At 37.6% G+C, this 17,139-nt stretch overlaps 1 protein-coding gene across 1 annotated transcript; it reads left to right on the top strand.

The window, feature by feature from the left end:
* Positions 1-54: 54 nt before the first annotated feature.
* Positions 55-16,128, top strand: LOC129944747 (uncharacterized). Its single transcript, XM_056054412.1, has 17 exons — positions 55-150; positions 6,187-6,387; positions 6,451-6,794; positions 6,867-7,207; positions 7,271-7,472; positions 7,541-7,648; positions 7,720-8,039; positions 8,110-8,253; positions 8,645-8,700; positions 13,911-14,090; positions 14,150-14,493; positions 14,558-14,898; positions 14,959-15,157; positions 15,219-15,326; positions 15,392-15,711; positions 15,770-15,913; positions 15,995-16,128. The coding sequence occupies exons 2-17, from the start codon at positions 6,228-6,230 to the stop codon at positions 16,059-16,061; spliced, it is 3,378 nt and encodes a 1,125-aa protein (XP_055910387.1). The 5' UTR covers positions 55-150; positions 6,187-6,227; the 3' UTR covers positions 16,062-16,128.
* The last annotated feature ends 1,011 nt before the right edge of the window (positions 16,129-17,139 follow it).

Here is a 17,139-nt window from a genome sequence, read left to right as displayed (position 1 = left end):
GTGTCTAATGAAGCTTTAAATTGGGCGTATTTTAGGTTGTTTTAGGATTGTTTCATTCGATCTTTCCTCCAGTGAACTTGATTTCTATTTGTTAAAATAAGAGTAAGCTAAATTTTAAAGTTTATTTTTTAGTTAATACTATTTTTGTTGGTAAGTACTAAGCTAATTTAGATCAAACTAAAATAAACTCAAGCCTGTGGTGAAAAAAAATATAGAAAATTCAAAAAACTGTGGGAAATTTAAATATTTATGATCTTCTTGTATAACAATTGGTAGAGTGACAGCTCCTGTCATTTAACAGATTTAAGGAGAAACAAATTATAATCCAAACCAACCCTTTATTGATGTTTAAGTCATCCAGACTTCGCAATAAACACCAGCTTGGAAAAACTTTAGATAAGGACTATTCACATGAGATCGAACAATGAGCAACCAGTGAACGAATATTCGTCCATTTTGACATTTCTTTAAAATGGCTTGCTTCGTCATTAGAGTTGCACAACCATAACTAGAAGGAAATTCTTAGGTTTAGACGTGCGCGAACATTTTAGTAGTTGAAGTGTGGATTGCATGTGGAACGAGAGTTCAGTTTGACAGTTTGTTTTAACTAGACTACAATTCAAGACTAAAGCACTACTCACATGAGCACGACCAACGAATGAACGAATATTCATGGATTTTTTTTTGTTTGACAGGAGGAAATCTTAGGACACTTGGCAGTATTCGACTCTTAACCACTGAAACAACCTTTTCATCAGGACCAATCTTGAAGGATCGACTTCATAGTGTTCTTTCTTAACTTTCTACAATCACTTTGGGGGAAGTTTAAACTTTTAATACTTTCCCATGTTTTTTTTTAAGACCATAAGCTCATGAGGCTTGGTTCTTCTTAATCTCCGAACAGGGTTTCTTATATTCAAGACGGACTCCATTGCAGTGTAAGGCTCGATGTAGATCGGTATTTCTTTTGTACCAACGTGCATTAACTATTCCACGAAGGACTTTGTTTTGGAATTTTTGGATGATTTCGGTGTTTGTTTTCTTTGTGCAGCCCCTTATTGGATTCCATAGGTCCAAACAGCCTTTAGTAGTTGATTATACAGCATTATTTTGTTTTGGGTTGATAACTCAGAGTTGTTACCAAGTAACCAGTACATTTTTCTATATTTCAAGTTTAGTTGTTCTATTTCCTTTTTGATGTGCTCTTTCCACTTTAGCTTTGCATCCACAGTCATTCCAAGGTATTTGGCCGAATTGGCGTAAAGTACAGCTTGATTATTAATGAATATTGGAATATTGTTTACCTTTTTATTTGTTTAGTTTATATGTGAAGATTTTGTTTCATTGAGTTTGATACGCCATTTTTCGGTTCAAGCTCTCACTGTGTTGACGGCATTTTGTAATTTTACTGCTGCTTTAGAGACATATTTTTTCGGGTTCCAAAATTGCGGTATCATCTGAGATCTGAGATGTACGATTTTAATATTTCAAAGTATTGCCTGGGAAGATCGCTTTGCAGTTTGTACTCAAGTCCCTCATGCCAAACTTTGTCAAAAGCTTGAGCAACATCTAAGAAAATAGCTGAACATACTTGTTTTTCTTCTAATGCTCTTTCTATTACATACGATATTCAATGAACTTGTTCTATCGTTGAATGTTTATTGCTAAAGCCAAACTGATGGTTTGGGAATAACCTTCTCTTCAGAAGCACTTTTTCAAAAACTTTTGCCATAATTGTTATAAGCGATATTGGTCTGTAAGCCGTCACTTCTGAAGGTGCTTAAGGCATGCATTTATTACATATTGGAGTTTTATGAAGGCTTTCAATGGCATTTCTTTCATAACCTGAGCAGTAATTAGATCGTAACCTGGTGGTTTTTTATTTGGTAGTTGATGCAAACACATACTTTTTATTTCTTTAAGTCTTACAATTGGTATATCACTTTCATCTATCTTATCAACAAACTGTAAGCTATTTTCAGCCACGTTTGATGACTATGGCTTAAAAACATTCGCAAGATGTTCAGCGAAAAGGTTAGCCTTTTCTTTCGGGTTACGGATCCATTATAGATAGGCGATGTTAAGTAGGCTGATTCCTCTATACTTGGTGCAGTTTAGAGGGTCTCCTTTTTTCAGGATTATGGAGGTTCCATTCATCGGCCATGCTTTCTTCCGATCATATCTTACAGATAAGTTGGTGCATGCTCCTAACCGACTTATCTCCAGATGTTTTAAAGAGCTCGTCATTCGAGCCATCCGCTCCAGCGGCTTTGTTAGACTTCAGCTTAGATATGGAAATCTTTACTTCGTCTAAGCCGGGAGGACGGGATTGTTGGCTTTCGTCGTCTATGTTGAATGGATCATCCTGCCTGACAGCGGAATTCAGTTCGTCAGACTGCGGTTCCACTATGATGTTTCCACTTTCGTCTTTGCAGCCTTGGTTGTAGGTTTATGTACCTGTGAATTTCGTTTACCTGTTAAATAAAACTTTCGAACTTCATTCCTGCTTTTAAACCTCTCAACATCTTCGACCGCACGCTTCTCATATCCTCTCTTTTTCCTTCTGAGATTCCGGCGTTCCTCTCTCCTCTTCTGCTCATAGAGCTCATGAGCAGCTCTCATCCTTTTATGCAGCGCCGCTTTACGTGCCTGGCTGCATTTGCCTGCAGACATTCCTTATCAAACCAGGGGTTCCTTGTTGGTGGCTGTTTGAAACCCAGCACATCAGATGCGGCTTCTCTGATTGCATCTTGGCAAAGTTGCCACTGGTTTTCGATACATTGTGTTGGTGCCAGAGAACTTCGAGAGAGGTTACTCGTAACTCGATCGGAAAAGGATTTGGCGATTGTAGCCGTTTGACGTTGTACCTTCTCCCAGCACCTCCTTGTTTCCCCTTGAGTCTGGAAATTCGAAAAGCTACCTTGGCTACAACGAGGAAGTGGTCGGAGTTAATGTTAGCTCCTCGGGAGTTCGGACATCCATGATGCTGGAAGCGTGTCTGGTCGATCGCAATATGGTCAATCTGGTTGACGGTAGATTGATCTGGAGAAATCCAAGTTCCTTTGTGGATGTTGAAGTGTAGAAAACGCGTACTGGCTACCATGACGTTTCGCCCCGCAGAAAAATCTATGAGCCTCAATCCGTTGTCGGAAGTATTGTCGTGTAGGCTGTTCTTCCCGATTATTCCAACAAAGATGTCTTCCCTTCCTAGCTTGGCATTAACATCGTCCAGGACTATTTTAATATCGTAGCTAGGACACTGCTCATATGTTTTGTCTAGAAGCTCGAGGAACATATCTTTGGTGTTGTCGTCTTTCTCTTCTGTGGGGGCGTGCGCGCATATCAGGCTAATGTTGCCGAATCAAGCCTTGATGCGCATGGTCATGAGGCGCTCATTGATGCACCTATAGCTCAAGACTTCTTGCCTAAGTCTGGATCTAATGACGAAGCCGCACCCAAATAAGCTCTGCTGGTTTTCGTGGTAGCAGTCACCATAGTAAATATCGCAGTTTTTCATCCTCTTTTTGCCCGGCCCATCCCATCGTATTTCCTGGATGGAGGTGATGTCTGCTTTATGGCGGTTTAGGGTCTCCGATAATTCTTCGGCCGCACGTGGTCTGTTAAGGGAAGTTTGTTGTCCTTAATTCGTTTGCGTTGGTTGTCAACAGTAAATCCGTCCGTATCCGAGGCTTGTTGGTGCTTCGCAACTATGAAAGCTTTTACGTGGCCATGAAGTCACCCCGACGACGGCACAACCCCCAACCTATAGGGCCAGATCCTAAGTATAACTCCAAGGATGGGGCGCCGGATAAAACCACTTCTTATAGGCCTGGGCTCCGAATAAGTCAAAGAAGCCCTATAAGGTATATCAATTAGCCTTTCAAAAGTTTTCAAAATAAACGATGATAGACTAATGGGTCTATAGACTTTGGCCTTTGGCTAGGTTTACCAGCCTTAGGGATGAAAACTACCTTTACGTCACGCCACGATAAGGGAACATACCCCCATTTAAGGCTATTATTGAAAATGCTAGCTAGGTGTCGGATTATAAGGTTTATGTTCTTCTGAAGCATCATAGAAAAGGAGTTAATGGCCTATTTTATCCTTTCTTCCGTTATAATATCCGATCTAACTAGGGTTTCTGTATGAGACTCTGTTCCTGGACTGCGGATATCAGCTAAGCAGCCAGGAAAAAAACAAGGAGCTCAAGCGTTTCGCCACCGGATTCAGTCCAGCGCCTGTAGGTTTTTTGAGAGATCCAAAAGTGACTGAATCCTTGACCAGAATTTTCCTCAGCCTTGCTGATACATTTGTACTTTCTATTTTGTCGCAGAAGGCCATCCATGAGCAACATTTGGTTCGTTGTGTTTCGACCTTAAAAATACGTGGGCTGGTCTAATAATATTTCCAATCAGCTTCTTGCCTAGTTCGTTGAAAAGTCTTCTAGTTTCTTTTTTAAGTTGCCTATTTCAATGGATTTTTCCTACCTCTTCCCATATGATTGATGGGACAAAATTTTTCTAAATTCAGAACAACTCTGAGTTTTTCTGATGCAATATCTATGTCGAAGGGTTCTTGAATTAGAAGTTTGTTCGGGTTTTAAATCCCCTGTCCTACTTCCCTACAGAATACATTCCAGTTTGTTTTCCCGAAATTCCTAAAGGGTTTTGGAGTTGCTGCTTCATTTTGTATCAAAAAGCTTATCAGTTTATGGTCTGAGAATGATTAATCTTAAAGAACATTCCATTGATCTATTACTATAGATCGTGATAGGCACTTGACCAGAAAGTCGCATTTCTATTACTTTTAATAGCCACTCATTTATGTGAAATTTTACATTAGTTTTATTATTCTTGGGTTTTAAATTTGTTTCTTATCAACTGCTTTGTGAATGACAATTCAACAACTGTCAATTCGTAGCAAATGTGCCACCAGGGCTTCCCTTGCTTTGGGAAACTGACTATTTTTACAATCGTTCCTAAACACTTAAAGTGTTACCATTTGTAGCTAATTGACGTCTTCATGTCACGTCGTTCCTTTACTCAAGAGTCTTAAGAGTCAAATAGTTACGATTTGTAACACTCCACAACAAAGCTCTGTGCTTCAATTTTTTCTTCGTTATTTATTTTGAGATTTAAAGTTATAAAAACTGTTTGTGTTATTTTGGATACATGTAGGTAGTTTGACATATCAACAATTCCTAAATAATAGACGTTTCTAAATGATTCCAACAAATCCCAAACATTCGTAACAATGACACTTCAATAATTTTTTTTTGACATAACAAAAATAGTTTAATACACCTTATGTCAAAGTCTTTTTATTTCTTTATTTCTATGACGTATGAATAAAACTAATTTTCTACAATTTATGTGTATGTATTTACATAATTGTTTTAGAATACTTTTTTGTCAAATTATTGACAAGAAGCAAACAACTATTACAAATTGAAACTATCAAAAAACTATCTAATACCTATTGTTTGAACAAATTGACTAAATATCGTCTTAACAATAGATAACAAATGTAATCAGCTGTTTAACAAATATTGTTTATCTTGATATGTCTTTATATTCATATTTAAATAAGAAAATTACAACAATTAACTGGAACGCAGCAAGTTTCCATTCTCCATTATTTTTGACATTTGCGATTTAATTTACACGAATGGAAAGTGTCGTTTGACAGTATGTTTGATGAATATGAACTAAAACCAATTCAACCTGTCAAATATTAATAAAGCCATAGTTTTGGTAAGCATTTTTGAAAATTGGAACCCCCTACTTTCCATGTAATGGGTGCGTTCAATGAAGTCAAACAATGCAACATTCACCATAAAATGGTCCCCTCAAAGCGGTGAGTATATAATAGATATTTAGGTCTGTTGCATCTTTTTGCACACATTGTCCTTTAAAGATTTTTCAGGATTTATAAAATACCTACGTCGCGTCAGTGCCTCCCTTTTTTAGCGTCAGTCCTTGAATCCGAAAGTTCATTTGACATTTGACAGTTCAGTTTCTACTTTTTTCTACCACTAAACTGACAAGAACAACCTTCTTAAAAGTGTGTTCCAACGACATAGTTTAAACAAGAATTTTCAAAGATATCAAGTTTAAACCTTAAAACTTGGCTTAAATGCATATGTACTTATTCACTAAATAAAAGCACTAATTAATCGCTCCTTAGGTTTCAGTAATTGAGGCGTATTACCTAATTTAAAAGTCAACATGACAATTATCCTCCTGTCATTAGTTTCCGTTGTCACCTTGAATTTATTTTTAACCACCAATGCTGCAACTCCTGATTGGTGGGAGGGCGCTTCGTTTTACCAAATCTATCCAAGATCTTGGAAAGATAGCGATGGCGATGGAATTGGAGACTTAAAAGGTATTACAACTATCATCATCTTTTATATTTTTATTTGAATCCAAAAATTCATTTCTTTATAAGGCATAACTGAAAATTTGGATTATCTAACGGAAATTGGTATGACAGCAACTTGGCTTTCGCCTATTTTCAAATCTCCAATGGCAGACAACGGCTACGATATTTCCAATTTCACCGAAATCGATCCTATTTTCGGGACTCTGGAGGATATTGATGATCTCATAAGGAAATGCAAAGAAATTGGTCTAAAAATTATCCTTGATTTTGTACCAAATCATTCAAGTGATGAATGTGCATGGTTCATAAAATCGATAAATCGGGAAGATGACTACGAAGATTTCTATGTTTGGGCTGATGGTAAAGAAGACCCACAAAACCCCGGACAAAAATTGCCTCCTTCGAATTGGGTACATTTTTCAAATCAAGATTGATTGACAATACTTTCTATATTTTTAACTGTCAAAATTTCAATGCTTCAGGAAAGCGAATTTGGTGGTTCTATGTGGAAATGGAATGAGAAACGTCAACAATTCTACTTGCATCAATTTTTGGAAAAACAACCGGAATTCAATTACAGAAACGAAAAAGTCCAGCAGAAAATGTTGGATATATTGAAGTTTTGGCTTGATCGTGGTGTTGATGGATTTAGAGTTGATGCTGTTGCTTATTTAATTGAAGAAATCAATGCGGATGGTTCGTATCCTGACCAAGATCCAATTGCTCTTAACTATACCCGAGATCAAAATGGAAGTGCTGAGTTATTGTACAAATGGAGAGTATTTTTGGACAATTATCAAAAAGAAAATGGCGGTGACACTAGGTGAGATTGAAATAAATGGCTTATGTCAAAAATACTTTGGATAATTTTGATGCAATTTAATAGGGTTATGCTAGCCGAAGCCTACTCTCCAATCGAAAAGCTTGATCAATATTGTGGAAATGGAACGCACAACGGTGCCCATACCCCTTTCAATTTTGATTTGATATTTAATTTGAACAAAACGTCAAATGCAATAAACATAGAACGAACTGTCGACCAATGGATGACAGTCATGTGGAAGAAACATCAAGTTGCCAATTGGGTGGTAAGTATGAGCTTTATTTTAAATGTTCTTATTTTGTATCAAATCAAATATTTTGTGTTTGTTTTCAGACTGGAAATCATGATAGGTTTAGAATTATTGAACGTGTTGGCCAAAACAGGACCGAATTAGTTTACTTCCTAACCCAGAGCTTACCTGGTTCGGATATCACCTATTATGTAATTTTAATTAAAAGCAATATTTTGAACATGCCTTTGAATATTAAAAACACATCGATTTTCTCCTTTAGGGAGAAGAGATTGGAATGTCAAATGTTGTCAGTTGTCAAAATTGTTCTGAAGAAGAAATGCGTGCTTTTGCAAGAAGTCCTTTCCAATGGGATGACAGTACGTCAGCTGGTTTCTCAACGTCAAATAATACATGGTTGCCAGTTAGCAAAGATTACAAAACTGTGAATGTTCAAAATCAACTGGATTCAACGTCAAGCAGTCCATTGAAAGTTTTTATAGCATTACAAAGTCTGAGAAGAACGGATGCGTTCAGGGCTTTCAAGGAAAAAGATGGTTTTAGCTATGGTGCTCTAAGTGTCAATGTCTTTCAAACCATTCGGTAACTGACTTAAATGCATACCCTGTCATAGCAAACAAAGTTAAAAATAATCTTCTTACTTATATTTTAGTCGGTCTCCAAACGAGGAATATCGTGTCTTGATCAATTTTGGTGACAATGAAGAGGATATTGGTCAACTTATTAATGCAGAAAATGAAAGGGACAATTTGATGGAATATGTGGTTGTCAGTGAAAGTTCTCCACATGATGTTGGGTAAATGAAATGAAAAGATATTTTAAATGTTTTGTGCATATTGTGTTTTCTTGTTTTTAGCGAAAGAGCGACATTGGAAGATATCAGACTTAGGCCACTTGAAGCAGTTGCTTTGAAAAGAATTGAAATGAAATAATAAAATATTGAAATTAATGATCTTTTGCATTTTCAATTCAAAATTGATAGTTATAAGTATGTATGTATGTACATATAATTATTCTGGATACCGAATTATGTAGAAACATATTCCACAAAAATCATTTCAGCAGAAAATAATGTTTTGATCCTAAAACTAAAACAACGTTTTTCTGACAGATGACAATAACACGTTAATAAATTACTGATGCCAAATACAATACAAACTGTTTTATTTCATTTATCTTTTTGACAGTTACTGCAAACATCTTGTTCGTAACTGTGAAGTTAGAATGTCATTTTTCTTCCTTGGTAAAATTGTTTGTTCTGTCTTATTTGTTCCTAAAAATTAAATTAACTGAATTCAAAAAAAAGTATTTCTCACGTTTTGACAACCCTTAAAAAAAACTGTTTTTGATTTGACAGTTGTCAATGCTGGGTAAGTAAAAATGGACCATTACGTTCGGTATGAAATGGAAAAGATTTTTTAATATAACTTACTTACTTACTTAAGGTGGCGCTACAGTCCTGTGTGAACTAAGGCCTCACCCAAAAAACTTCTCAATCTAGTGCACTCCGCGGTCTTCCTTTACTGCGATGTCCTGTAGGTGTGGATTCGAAGACTTTCCGGGCCGGAGCATTTTTTGTCCATGCCCTCTACGTGACCCAGCCATCTTAGTCCTTGGACTTTAACCCTTCTGGCTAAGTCTACGTCGCTGTACAGCTTGTACAGCTCGTCGGTCCATCTTCTCCTCCACTCCCCTTCGATGCATAAGGGACCGTAGATCACACGAAGAACTTTTCTCTCGAACCGACCCAAGGTGCTTTCATCCGCTTTTGTCAAAGTCCATGCTATGCCATAAGGGTCTTATGTAGCAACACTTTGGTCCCTCGAGAGAGTACTTTACCACTCAATTGCTTTCTAAGTCCGAAGAAACAGCGGTTAGCAAGATTTATTCTGCGTTTGATCTCAGCGCTGGTGTTGTTTTCTGCGTTTACAGCGGAGCCTAGGTAGATGAAGTCCTTGACTACCTCAAAGTTACGTCTGTCGATAGTGACGTTTTGACCAAAACGTCGGTGTTGTATGTCCTTTCTTGACGACAGCATGTACTTTGTTTTGCCCTCATTAACCGTTAAACCCATTTTTGAGGCCTATGCCTAAATACTCACAAAAGCCCCATTGACATCACGCTGAGTTCTTCCGATTATGTCAATGTCATCAGCATATGCTAGTAATTGGACAGACTTTTGAAAGATATTGCCTCTAGTGCTGACGTGTGAGCTCTAAACTATTCATTTAAGCACGATGTTAAAAAAATCACATGACAGCGCATCACCTTGTCTAAAACCATTTTTGACATCGAAAGGTTCTGCTAAGTTGTTTTCAAACTTTATGGATCAGCGTGAATTCTCCATGGCCATCCTGCACAAACGGACGAGTTTGGCAGGGATGCCAAAACAAGACATGCTCTATACAGCTCGTCCATGTAGATGCTGTCATATGCGGCGGTGGGTGTCGATTTGGTGTTCTTAGATTTTTTCCAGGATCTGCCGTAATGTGAATATTTCATCGATTGTGGACTTTCCTCGTCTAAAACCACACTGATAAGGAACTATCAGGTTGTTGACGATGGGCTTTAGACGTTCACATATTACGGCAGAGAAGATTTTATAGGCGATGTTAAGTAGACTGATTCATCTATAGTTGGTGCAGATTAGAGGGTCTCATCTTGTCAGAGCAGGGGCAACAATATTGAGGTTCCATTCATCGGGCATGCTTTCTTCCGACCATATCTTACAGATTAGTTGGTGCATGCTCCTAACCAACTTATCTCCAGCTGCTCTAAAGAGCACGGCATTCAGGCCATCCACTCCAGCGGCTTTATTAGACTTCAGCTTAGATATGGCAATCTTTCTTTCGTCTAAGTCGTGAGGACGGGATTGTTGGCTTTCGTCGTCTATGTTGAATGGATCATCCTGCTTGACAGCGAAATTCAGTTCGTCGTCGCCGTTATACATTTTGCAGAAGTGACCTTCCATCTCCTCAGCAGTGACTGCGGTTCCACTATGATGTTTCCACTTTCGTCTTTGCAGCCTTCGTTTCTAGGTTTATGTACCTATGAATTTCTTTTTACCTGTTCATAAAACTTTCGAACTTCATTCCTGCTTTTAAACCTCTCAAAATCTTCGACCGCACGCTTCTCATGCCACCTCTTTTTACTTCTGAGAAGTCGGCATTCCTCTCGTCTCTTCTGCTCATAGAGCTCATTAGCAGCTCTCGTCCGTTTATGCAGCGCCGCTTTGCGTGCCTGTTGTTTGGCTGCATTTGCCTGCCGACATACCTCATCAAACCAGGGGTTTCTTGTTGGTGGCTGCTTGAAACCCAGCACATCAGAGGTGCCTTCTCTGATGGCATCTTGGCAATGTTTCCACTATTTTTTGATACATTGTGTTGGCGGCAGAGAACTTCGAGAGAGGTTACTTGTAACTCGGTCGGAAAAGGATTTGGCGATCCATTGCGATTGTAGCCCTTCGACGTTATACCTTCTCCCAGCATCTCCCTGTTTTGCTTTGGGTCTGGAAATCCGAAGTGCTACCTTGGCTACAACGAGGTTGTGGTCCGAGTCGATGTTAGCTCGTCGAAAAGTTCGTACACCCATGATGCTGGAAGCGTGTCTGACGTTGATCGCAATATGGTCAATCTGGTTAACGGTAGATTGATCTGGAGAAATCTAAGTTCCTTTGTGAATGTTCAGGTTTAGAAAACGCGTACTGTCTACCATGACGTTTCGCTCCGCAGCAAAATCTATGAGCCTAAATCCGTTGTCGAAAGTGTTGTCGTGCAGGCTGTTCTTTCCGATTGTTCCAGCAAAGATTTCTTCCCTTCCTAGCTTGGCATTAAAATCGACCGGGACTATTTTAATATCGTAGCTTTTACACTGCTCATATTATGTTTTGTCTAGAAGGTCGAAGAACATATCTTTGGTGTTCTCGTCTTTCTCTTCAGTGGGGGCGTGCGCGAATATCGGGGTAATGTTGCGGACTTTAGTCTTGACGCGTATGGTCATGAGGCACTCATTGATGTACCTATAGCTCAAGACTTCTTGCCTAAGTCTAGCTCCAATGACGAAGCCACATCCAAATAAGCGCTTTTATTTTTCGTGGTAGCAGTCACCATAGCAAATATGGCAGTTTTCCATCCTTTTTTTGCCCAGCCCATCCGGTCTGTCCGATGGCGGTGATGTCTGCTTTATAGTGGTCTAGGGCCTCCGCTAATTCTTCGGCCGCACGTGGTCTGTTAAGGGACCTAACATTCCACGTGCATATCCGAAGTTCGTTGTCCTTAATTCGTTTGCGTAGGTTGTCAACAGTAAATCCGTCCGTATCCGAGGCTTGTTGGTGCTTCGCGACTATGAAAGCTTTTACGTGGCCAGGAAGTCATCCCCGGCACAACCCCCAACCTGGACGGCCAGATCCTTGATAAAACCGCTCCTTATAGGCATGGGCTCTGAAAAAATCGAAGAAGCCCTATAAGTTGTTCAGTAATTGCTTCAACCTTACTTAAACTGTAGACGATACCGTTGATTCCATCTCGGGAATTCCTCCTATGTCGTCTGGATAAGGAGAGGTGCCTTAGTGGAAACACCTCTTCCCCCCTCTCTAGTTTGCTTCCCCCAACAACTTTCCAATGGGGTTGGAACCCAATCTCCAGTTGATTGACTAGGCACCTGATGTTCACCACGGGGAGGTGAGAATTGGAGTTGATAGACAGAGGTGGGTTTTGAGAAAAACCAGTGCACGCTTGTGTCCTCTTGAATGCACATGTCTACCATTTGAACATCAATTTTTAATTATAACACTTAGCTTTTATTTGTCAAATGGTTTTGTTTTAGTGTTATCATCACTTTAAAACAGTTGGAGGCATATTTCAATCCTAGGTACCCTTTGGAACACCCTTTGTATAACATTTGTGAGTCCCTATTCATGAAATCGATTAAAAGCCCTTAGTGATATCGCTTTAATAATATAGTGTTTATTTTATTGTATAAAGTTAAAATTGAAAGAAATAAAATCAACATTACATAAAGAAAATGCTTAAACAGATGCTTTCTGGTTGCGCTAATTAACTATGACACTCTCAAATTCCAGAATAGTTTTTATTTTTTATAAGACTTAGAATTCTAGACGGTATATAAGAATAAGGTCGTTTTGAAATTGTTGTGTTTCAAAAGATCTTTGAAAAGTGTTAAATTGAAATTTGTGCAAGTGAAAAGAAAAATCTAGATAAAGTATTAATAAATTTGTAAACTATATTAAAATATTTTATTATCTGTCAAATTAAGGAGCTCACATTCTTAAATTGGTTTTAGTTGAAAATCGCGGCTTTAAAATTACCGTTAAGTCATGTGTCATATACTGTTTGTTTTTATAATTCATGCCTCGACTGGTGGTTAAGTAAACGTCAATCTGTCAAGATAAAATAAGACATTTTTTTTAACCAGTATTTAACGTGGTTACCATTTTAACATTTGTTTAAATTGAACTCTTTTGATGGCACTTATTTTGAAGTTTCGTCATTAAATCTCACCAACTCACGAAAATAAGTAAATTAGACTAATGTCATTTTTTCTCCAACAAGTAAATGAAATGATGAAACGTCAATGTGAGCCTCTTCACAAGCATCTAATATATGTGCGGCAAGTACAAAATTAGCTGGTAGTTGCCATTTGACAGCTAAATTTAATAAATATGAATAATCTCATCATGATGTTGACAACTCACGATATTTTTGTGCGTGATCCCTTGATATTGTCTAACATTTTTATAACAAAAAAAAGAGGGGCTTACATTCAAAACAACTGTCAAAAAACTGGCAATCGTGAATCACTTTATTAGATTAGCTGTCAATGTTAAGCACTATTCACATGAGCACGACCAACGAATATTCGTCGATTTTGACATTTCTTTCACATGAAAGTTTTTAATTCTTCGCGAATGAATGAAAACAAGAATGATTTTTGTAGATTAAGTACGCGCGATTATTTTATTCGTTGCGAGTGTGGATAATGTGGAACGCGAATAAAGTTTGACAGTTCGTACCAACTACAATTTTCTTCGCGACGAATAAATTTGTTTTCTTAAATTTTATTAATATATGATATTGAAAAGTAAAAGTGTGGAAATATGTGTTCAAACGTACATAAAATCACATTTTGTAATTCATTCGTCATTCGTTGGTCGCGCTCATGTGAATACTGCTTTAGTTTCAATATATGAAGCATTACGCTAAAGTTCGATCTCGATTTGATAGACAGACTGTGGTCTGATCAAGCAAAATTAATAGAAGCAAACATGACAGATTGACCACCTGTCAGATATGTAAACATTATAAAAACTTGTCTTAATTATCGATTAACAAAGTGTACACAGCTGACTAGAACATTTTTGATAAAATTGCATATGGCAATGTATCAATGTTGATACAAAAAATTATAGTATTAAAATATTTGTTGTTTGTTTAGGAAATAAAGAATCAACCGAAAAAATGGCAAACCACATATTGTCATTAATTTTGCTAACGTTCAGCTTAAGCAACACCATATTGGTGGAAACTGCTGATTGGTGGGAGGATGCTTCACTGTATCAAATCTATCCACGATCTTGGAAAGATAGCGATGGCAATGGAGTCGGTGATCTTAAAGGCAATAAAATGTCATCTGATTTATCTAGGAACATTGTTTTTTAAACAAATTATTTTCAGGCATAACTCAAAATCTGAAGTATTTGAAGGACATTGGGATGACAGCAACATGGCTATCGCCAATTTTCAAGTCACCGATGGTGGACAACGGCTATGACATTTCTAATTTTACCGACATTGATCCAACTTTTGGAACTTTAGATGATTTTGATGATCTCATGAAAAAAGCCAAGGAAATCGGCCTTAAAATTATTCTTGATTTCGTGCCAAATCATTCGAGTGATGAATGTGAATGGTTCCATAAGTCAATAAATCGAGAAGACGGTTACGATGATTTTTATGTTTGGGCTGATGGTAAAGATGATCCTGAAAACCCTGGGAAAAAATTACCTCCATCAAATTGGGTAAGCTTTGTGTGCAGGAAAACTACTTTCACAGACTTTTATAAATATGTATGTCAAAATTCAGATTGGTATTTTTGGTGGTTCAATGTGGACTTGGAACGAAAAACGTCAACAATTCTATCTGCATCAATTCTTGGACCAACAACCAGATTTCAATTTCAGAAATGAAAAAGTTCATAAACAGATGTTAGATGTTTTGAAATTCTGGCTTGATCGAGGTGTTGATGGCTTCCGGATCGATGCTGTGCCACATATGTATGAGAAGATCAACGAAGACGGTTCGTATCCTGATGAAGATCCAAATAAAAATGAGTGCACCCGAGATCAGTATGAGAATGTAGAGTTATTGTATGAGTGGAGAGAATTTTTGGAAAATTATAGAAAACAAAATGGCGGAGATACAAGGTTAGATTGAATCTTGTACTTGGTCCTTGATTTTTGATTAATGTATTTTGCTTATTTAAGAGTCTTGCTAGCTGAAGCTGGTTCTCCAATCACAATGATTGATAAATACTTTGGAAATGGAACACATCAAGGCGCACATTTACCTTTCAACTTTGCTATGGCTGATTTAAGACAAACATCGAATGCTAAGGACATCGAACACATGATCGATAGTTGGATGAAAGTCATGTGGAACAAGCATAAAATGGCTAACTGGTTGGTAAGTTAAAGTTTCAATATACCTTCAATGAACATAGTATTGATTCCGTTGTTTTTTTTAGACCGGAAACCATGATAAGGATAGAGTTTTCGACAGTGTCGGTAAAAACAAGGCTGGTTTAATGAACTTCCTGCTGACAGCGCTACCTGGTGTGACCATTACTTATTATGTAAACTTTTTTTTGACAAACTTACATTGTTTGTATGAATAATGAAATAAACTTTAATTTAACAGGGCGAGGAAATAGGAATGTCTAATGTCGTCACCTGTCATCGCTCATGTTCTTCTTCGGAAGTTCGTAATTTTGCAAGAAGTCCCTTCCAATGGAATGACAAGGTGTCAGCTGGTTTCTCACCAACCAACACCACTTGGTTGCCTGTCAATCAAGATTACAGAAGTGTTAATGTCAAACATCAACTTGAAACCGCTGGAAGCACATTAAATATCTTCAAGGCATTGCAGGGTCTGAAACAAACAGAAGCATTTAAAGCATTTAAGAATAAGGGCGGTTTCAGCTACGGTGCTCTGAATGATGATGTACTTCAAGTGATTCGGTAAACACCAAACTTTGTTCTTTTTTTTAAGTAAACACCTTTTTCCCTAATATTTTAGTCGGTCTCCAAACGATGAATATCGTTTCTTGATGAATTTTGGTGACAATCAAGAAAAAATTAGTGAACTTTTGAGCTCAAGCAATGAAAAGGACGATTTAATGGAGTTTGTCGTTGTTAGCAAAAACTCACCACACAACGTTGGGTAAGCTGTCATTATTTTTATTACTTCCAGAAATATTTCGAAACTAACCACATTTTTGGTTCATTCTTTTTTAAATTTCAGAGAAAAGGCGAAATTAGGTGACATTAAATTAAACCCATTCGAAGGAGTTGTATTGCATAAAGTTTGAATATTTTTCGTATAGTTGAAGATTAATTATAATTCTTTTTATTAATAAAATATCGCAATTACTAAAATACTTGTAATTATTCCTCACATTTTGACAATACTTTGTACGTTTCTGATCATTAAATACCTTTTTCCATTGGACAACTATTTTTAAGCGGAACTTGAAAAATCTGACATATGTTGACATTTGCATGTTGCATTTTTGACATTTCAATATCAGGAGCACATTCCAGCTAAGCCATTTTTATTTCAATGCTGTTTCTACTTGTTACAACTTATGAATTGGGTTGAACAAACTTCAAGATCAAAGAAAACTTATAGTCTTATATTGGTTCATATCAATATGACATCAATATTTTTGATAGCATAATGGGACGTGAGACGTTATTTGAGCCTTAATAAAAGTTTGGCGTTGTGATAAACTATTTTTGTCGACTTCAATTTGATTTCAGTTCAAAAGAAGTTGAGTTGAAGTTTAAAAAATAATTTTAATTCGATCACACATCAACATTTTAAATGTCAAAACCTTCAACTGTCAATTATTTTTGTAACTTCTGTTGTACAAACATGTTGAAATGGTAGACATGTGCATTCAAGAGGACACAAGCGTCCAAAGGTTTTTCTCAAAACCCACCTCTGTCTACCATCTCCTATTCTCACCTCCCCGTGGTGAACATCGGGTGCCTAGTACCTCAACTGGAGAATGGGTTCCAACCCCAGTGGAAAGTTGTTTAGGGCAGCAAACGAGAGAGGGGGGAAGAGGTGTTTCCACTAAGGCACCTCTCCTTATCCAGACGGCAGTGGAAGAATTCCCGAGATGGTGGCGTCTAAAGTTCCAGTAAGGTTGAACTACTTAGTGAACACCTTATAAGGCTTCTTCGACTTATTCGGAGCTCAGGCCTATAAGGAGCGGTTTTATCCGGCTTCCCACCTTTGTAGTTATACTTAGGGTCTGGCCCTCCAAGTTTTGGGTTGTGCCATCGGGGTGGCGGATGGATTTACTGTTGACAACCAACGCAAACGAATTAAGGACAACGAACCTCGGATATGCACGTGGAATGTTATGTCCCTTAACAGAC

Source organism: Eupeodes corollae, chromosome 2 (genome assembly GCF_945859685.1).
Source record: "Eupeodes corollae chromosome 2, idEupCoro1.1, whole genome shotgun sequence".
Lineage (NCBI taxonomy): Eukaryota > Metazoa > Arthropoda > Insecta > Diptera > Syrphidae > Eupeodes > Eupeodes corollae.
The sequence above is the reverse complement of the archived record's forward strand: the minus strand, read 5'-3'. Positions and strand labels throughout refer to the sequence as shown.

Excerpts from the sequence above, each read along its gene's own strand:
- LOC129944747 (XM_056054412.1), top strand. The coding sequence starts at position 6,228 with ATGACAATTATCCTCCTGTCATTAGTTTCCGTTGTCACCTTGAATTTA. Across the intron at positions 14,494-14,557 it reads AATTACCTCCATCAAATTGG|ATTGGTATTTTTGGTGGTTC; the intron begins GTAAGCTTTGTG and ends GTCAAAATTCAG. Across the intron at positions 15,914-15,994 it reads AACTCACCACACAACGTTGG|AGAAAAGGCGAAATTAGGTG; the intron begins GTAAGCTGTCAT and ends TTTAAATTTCAG.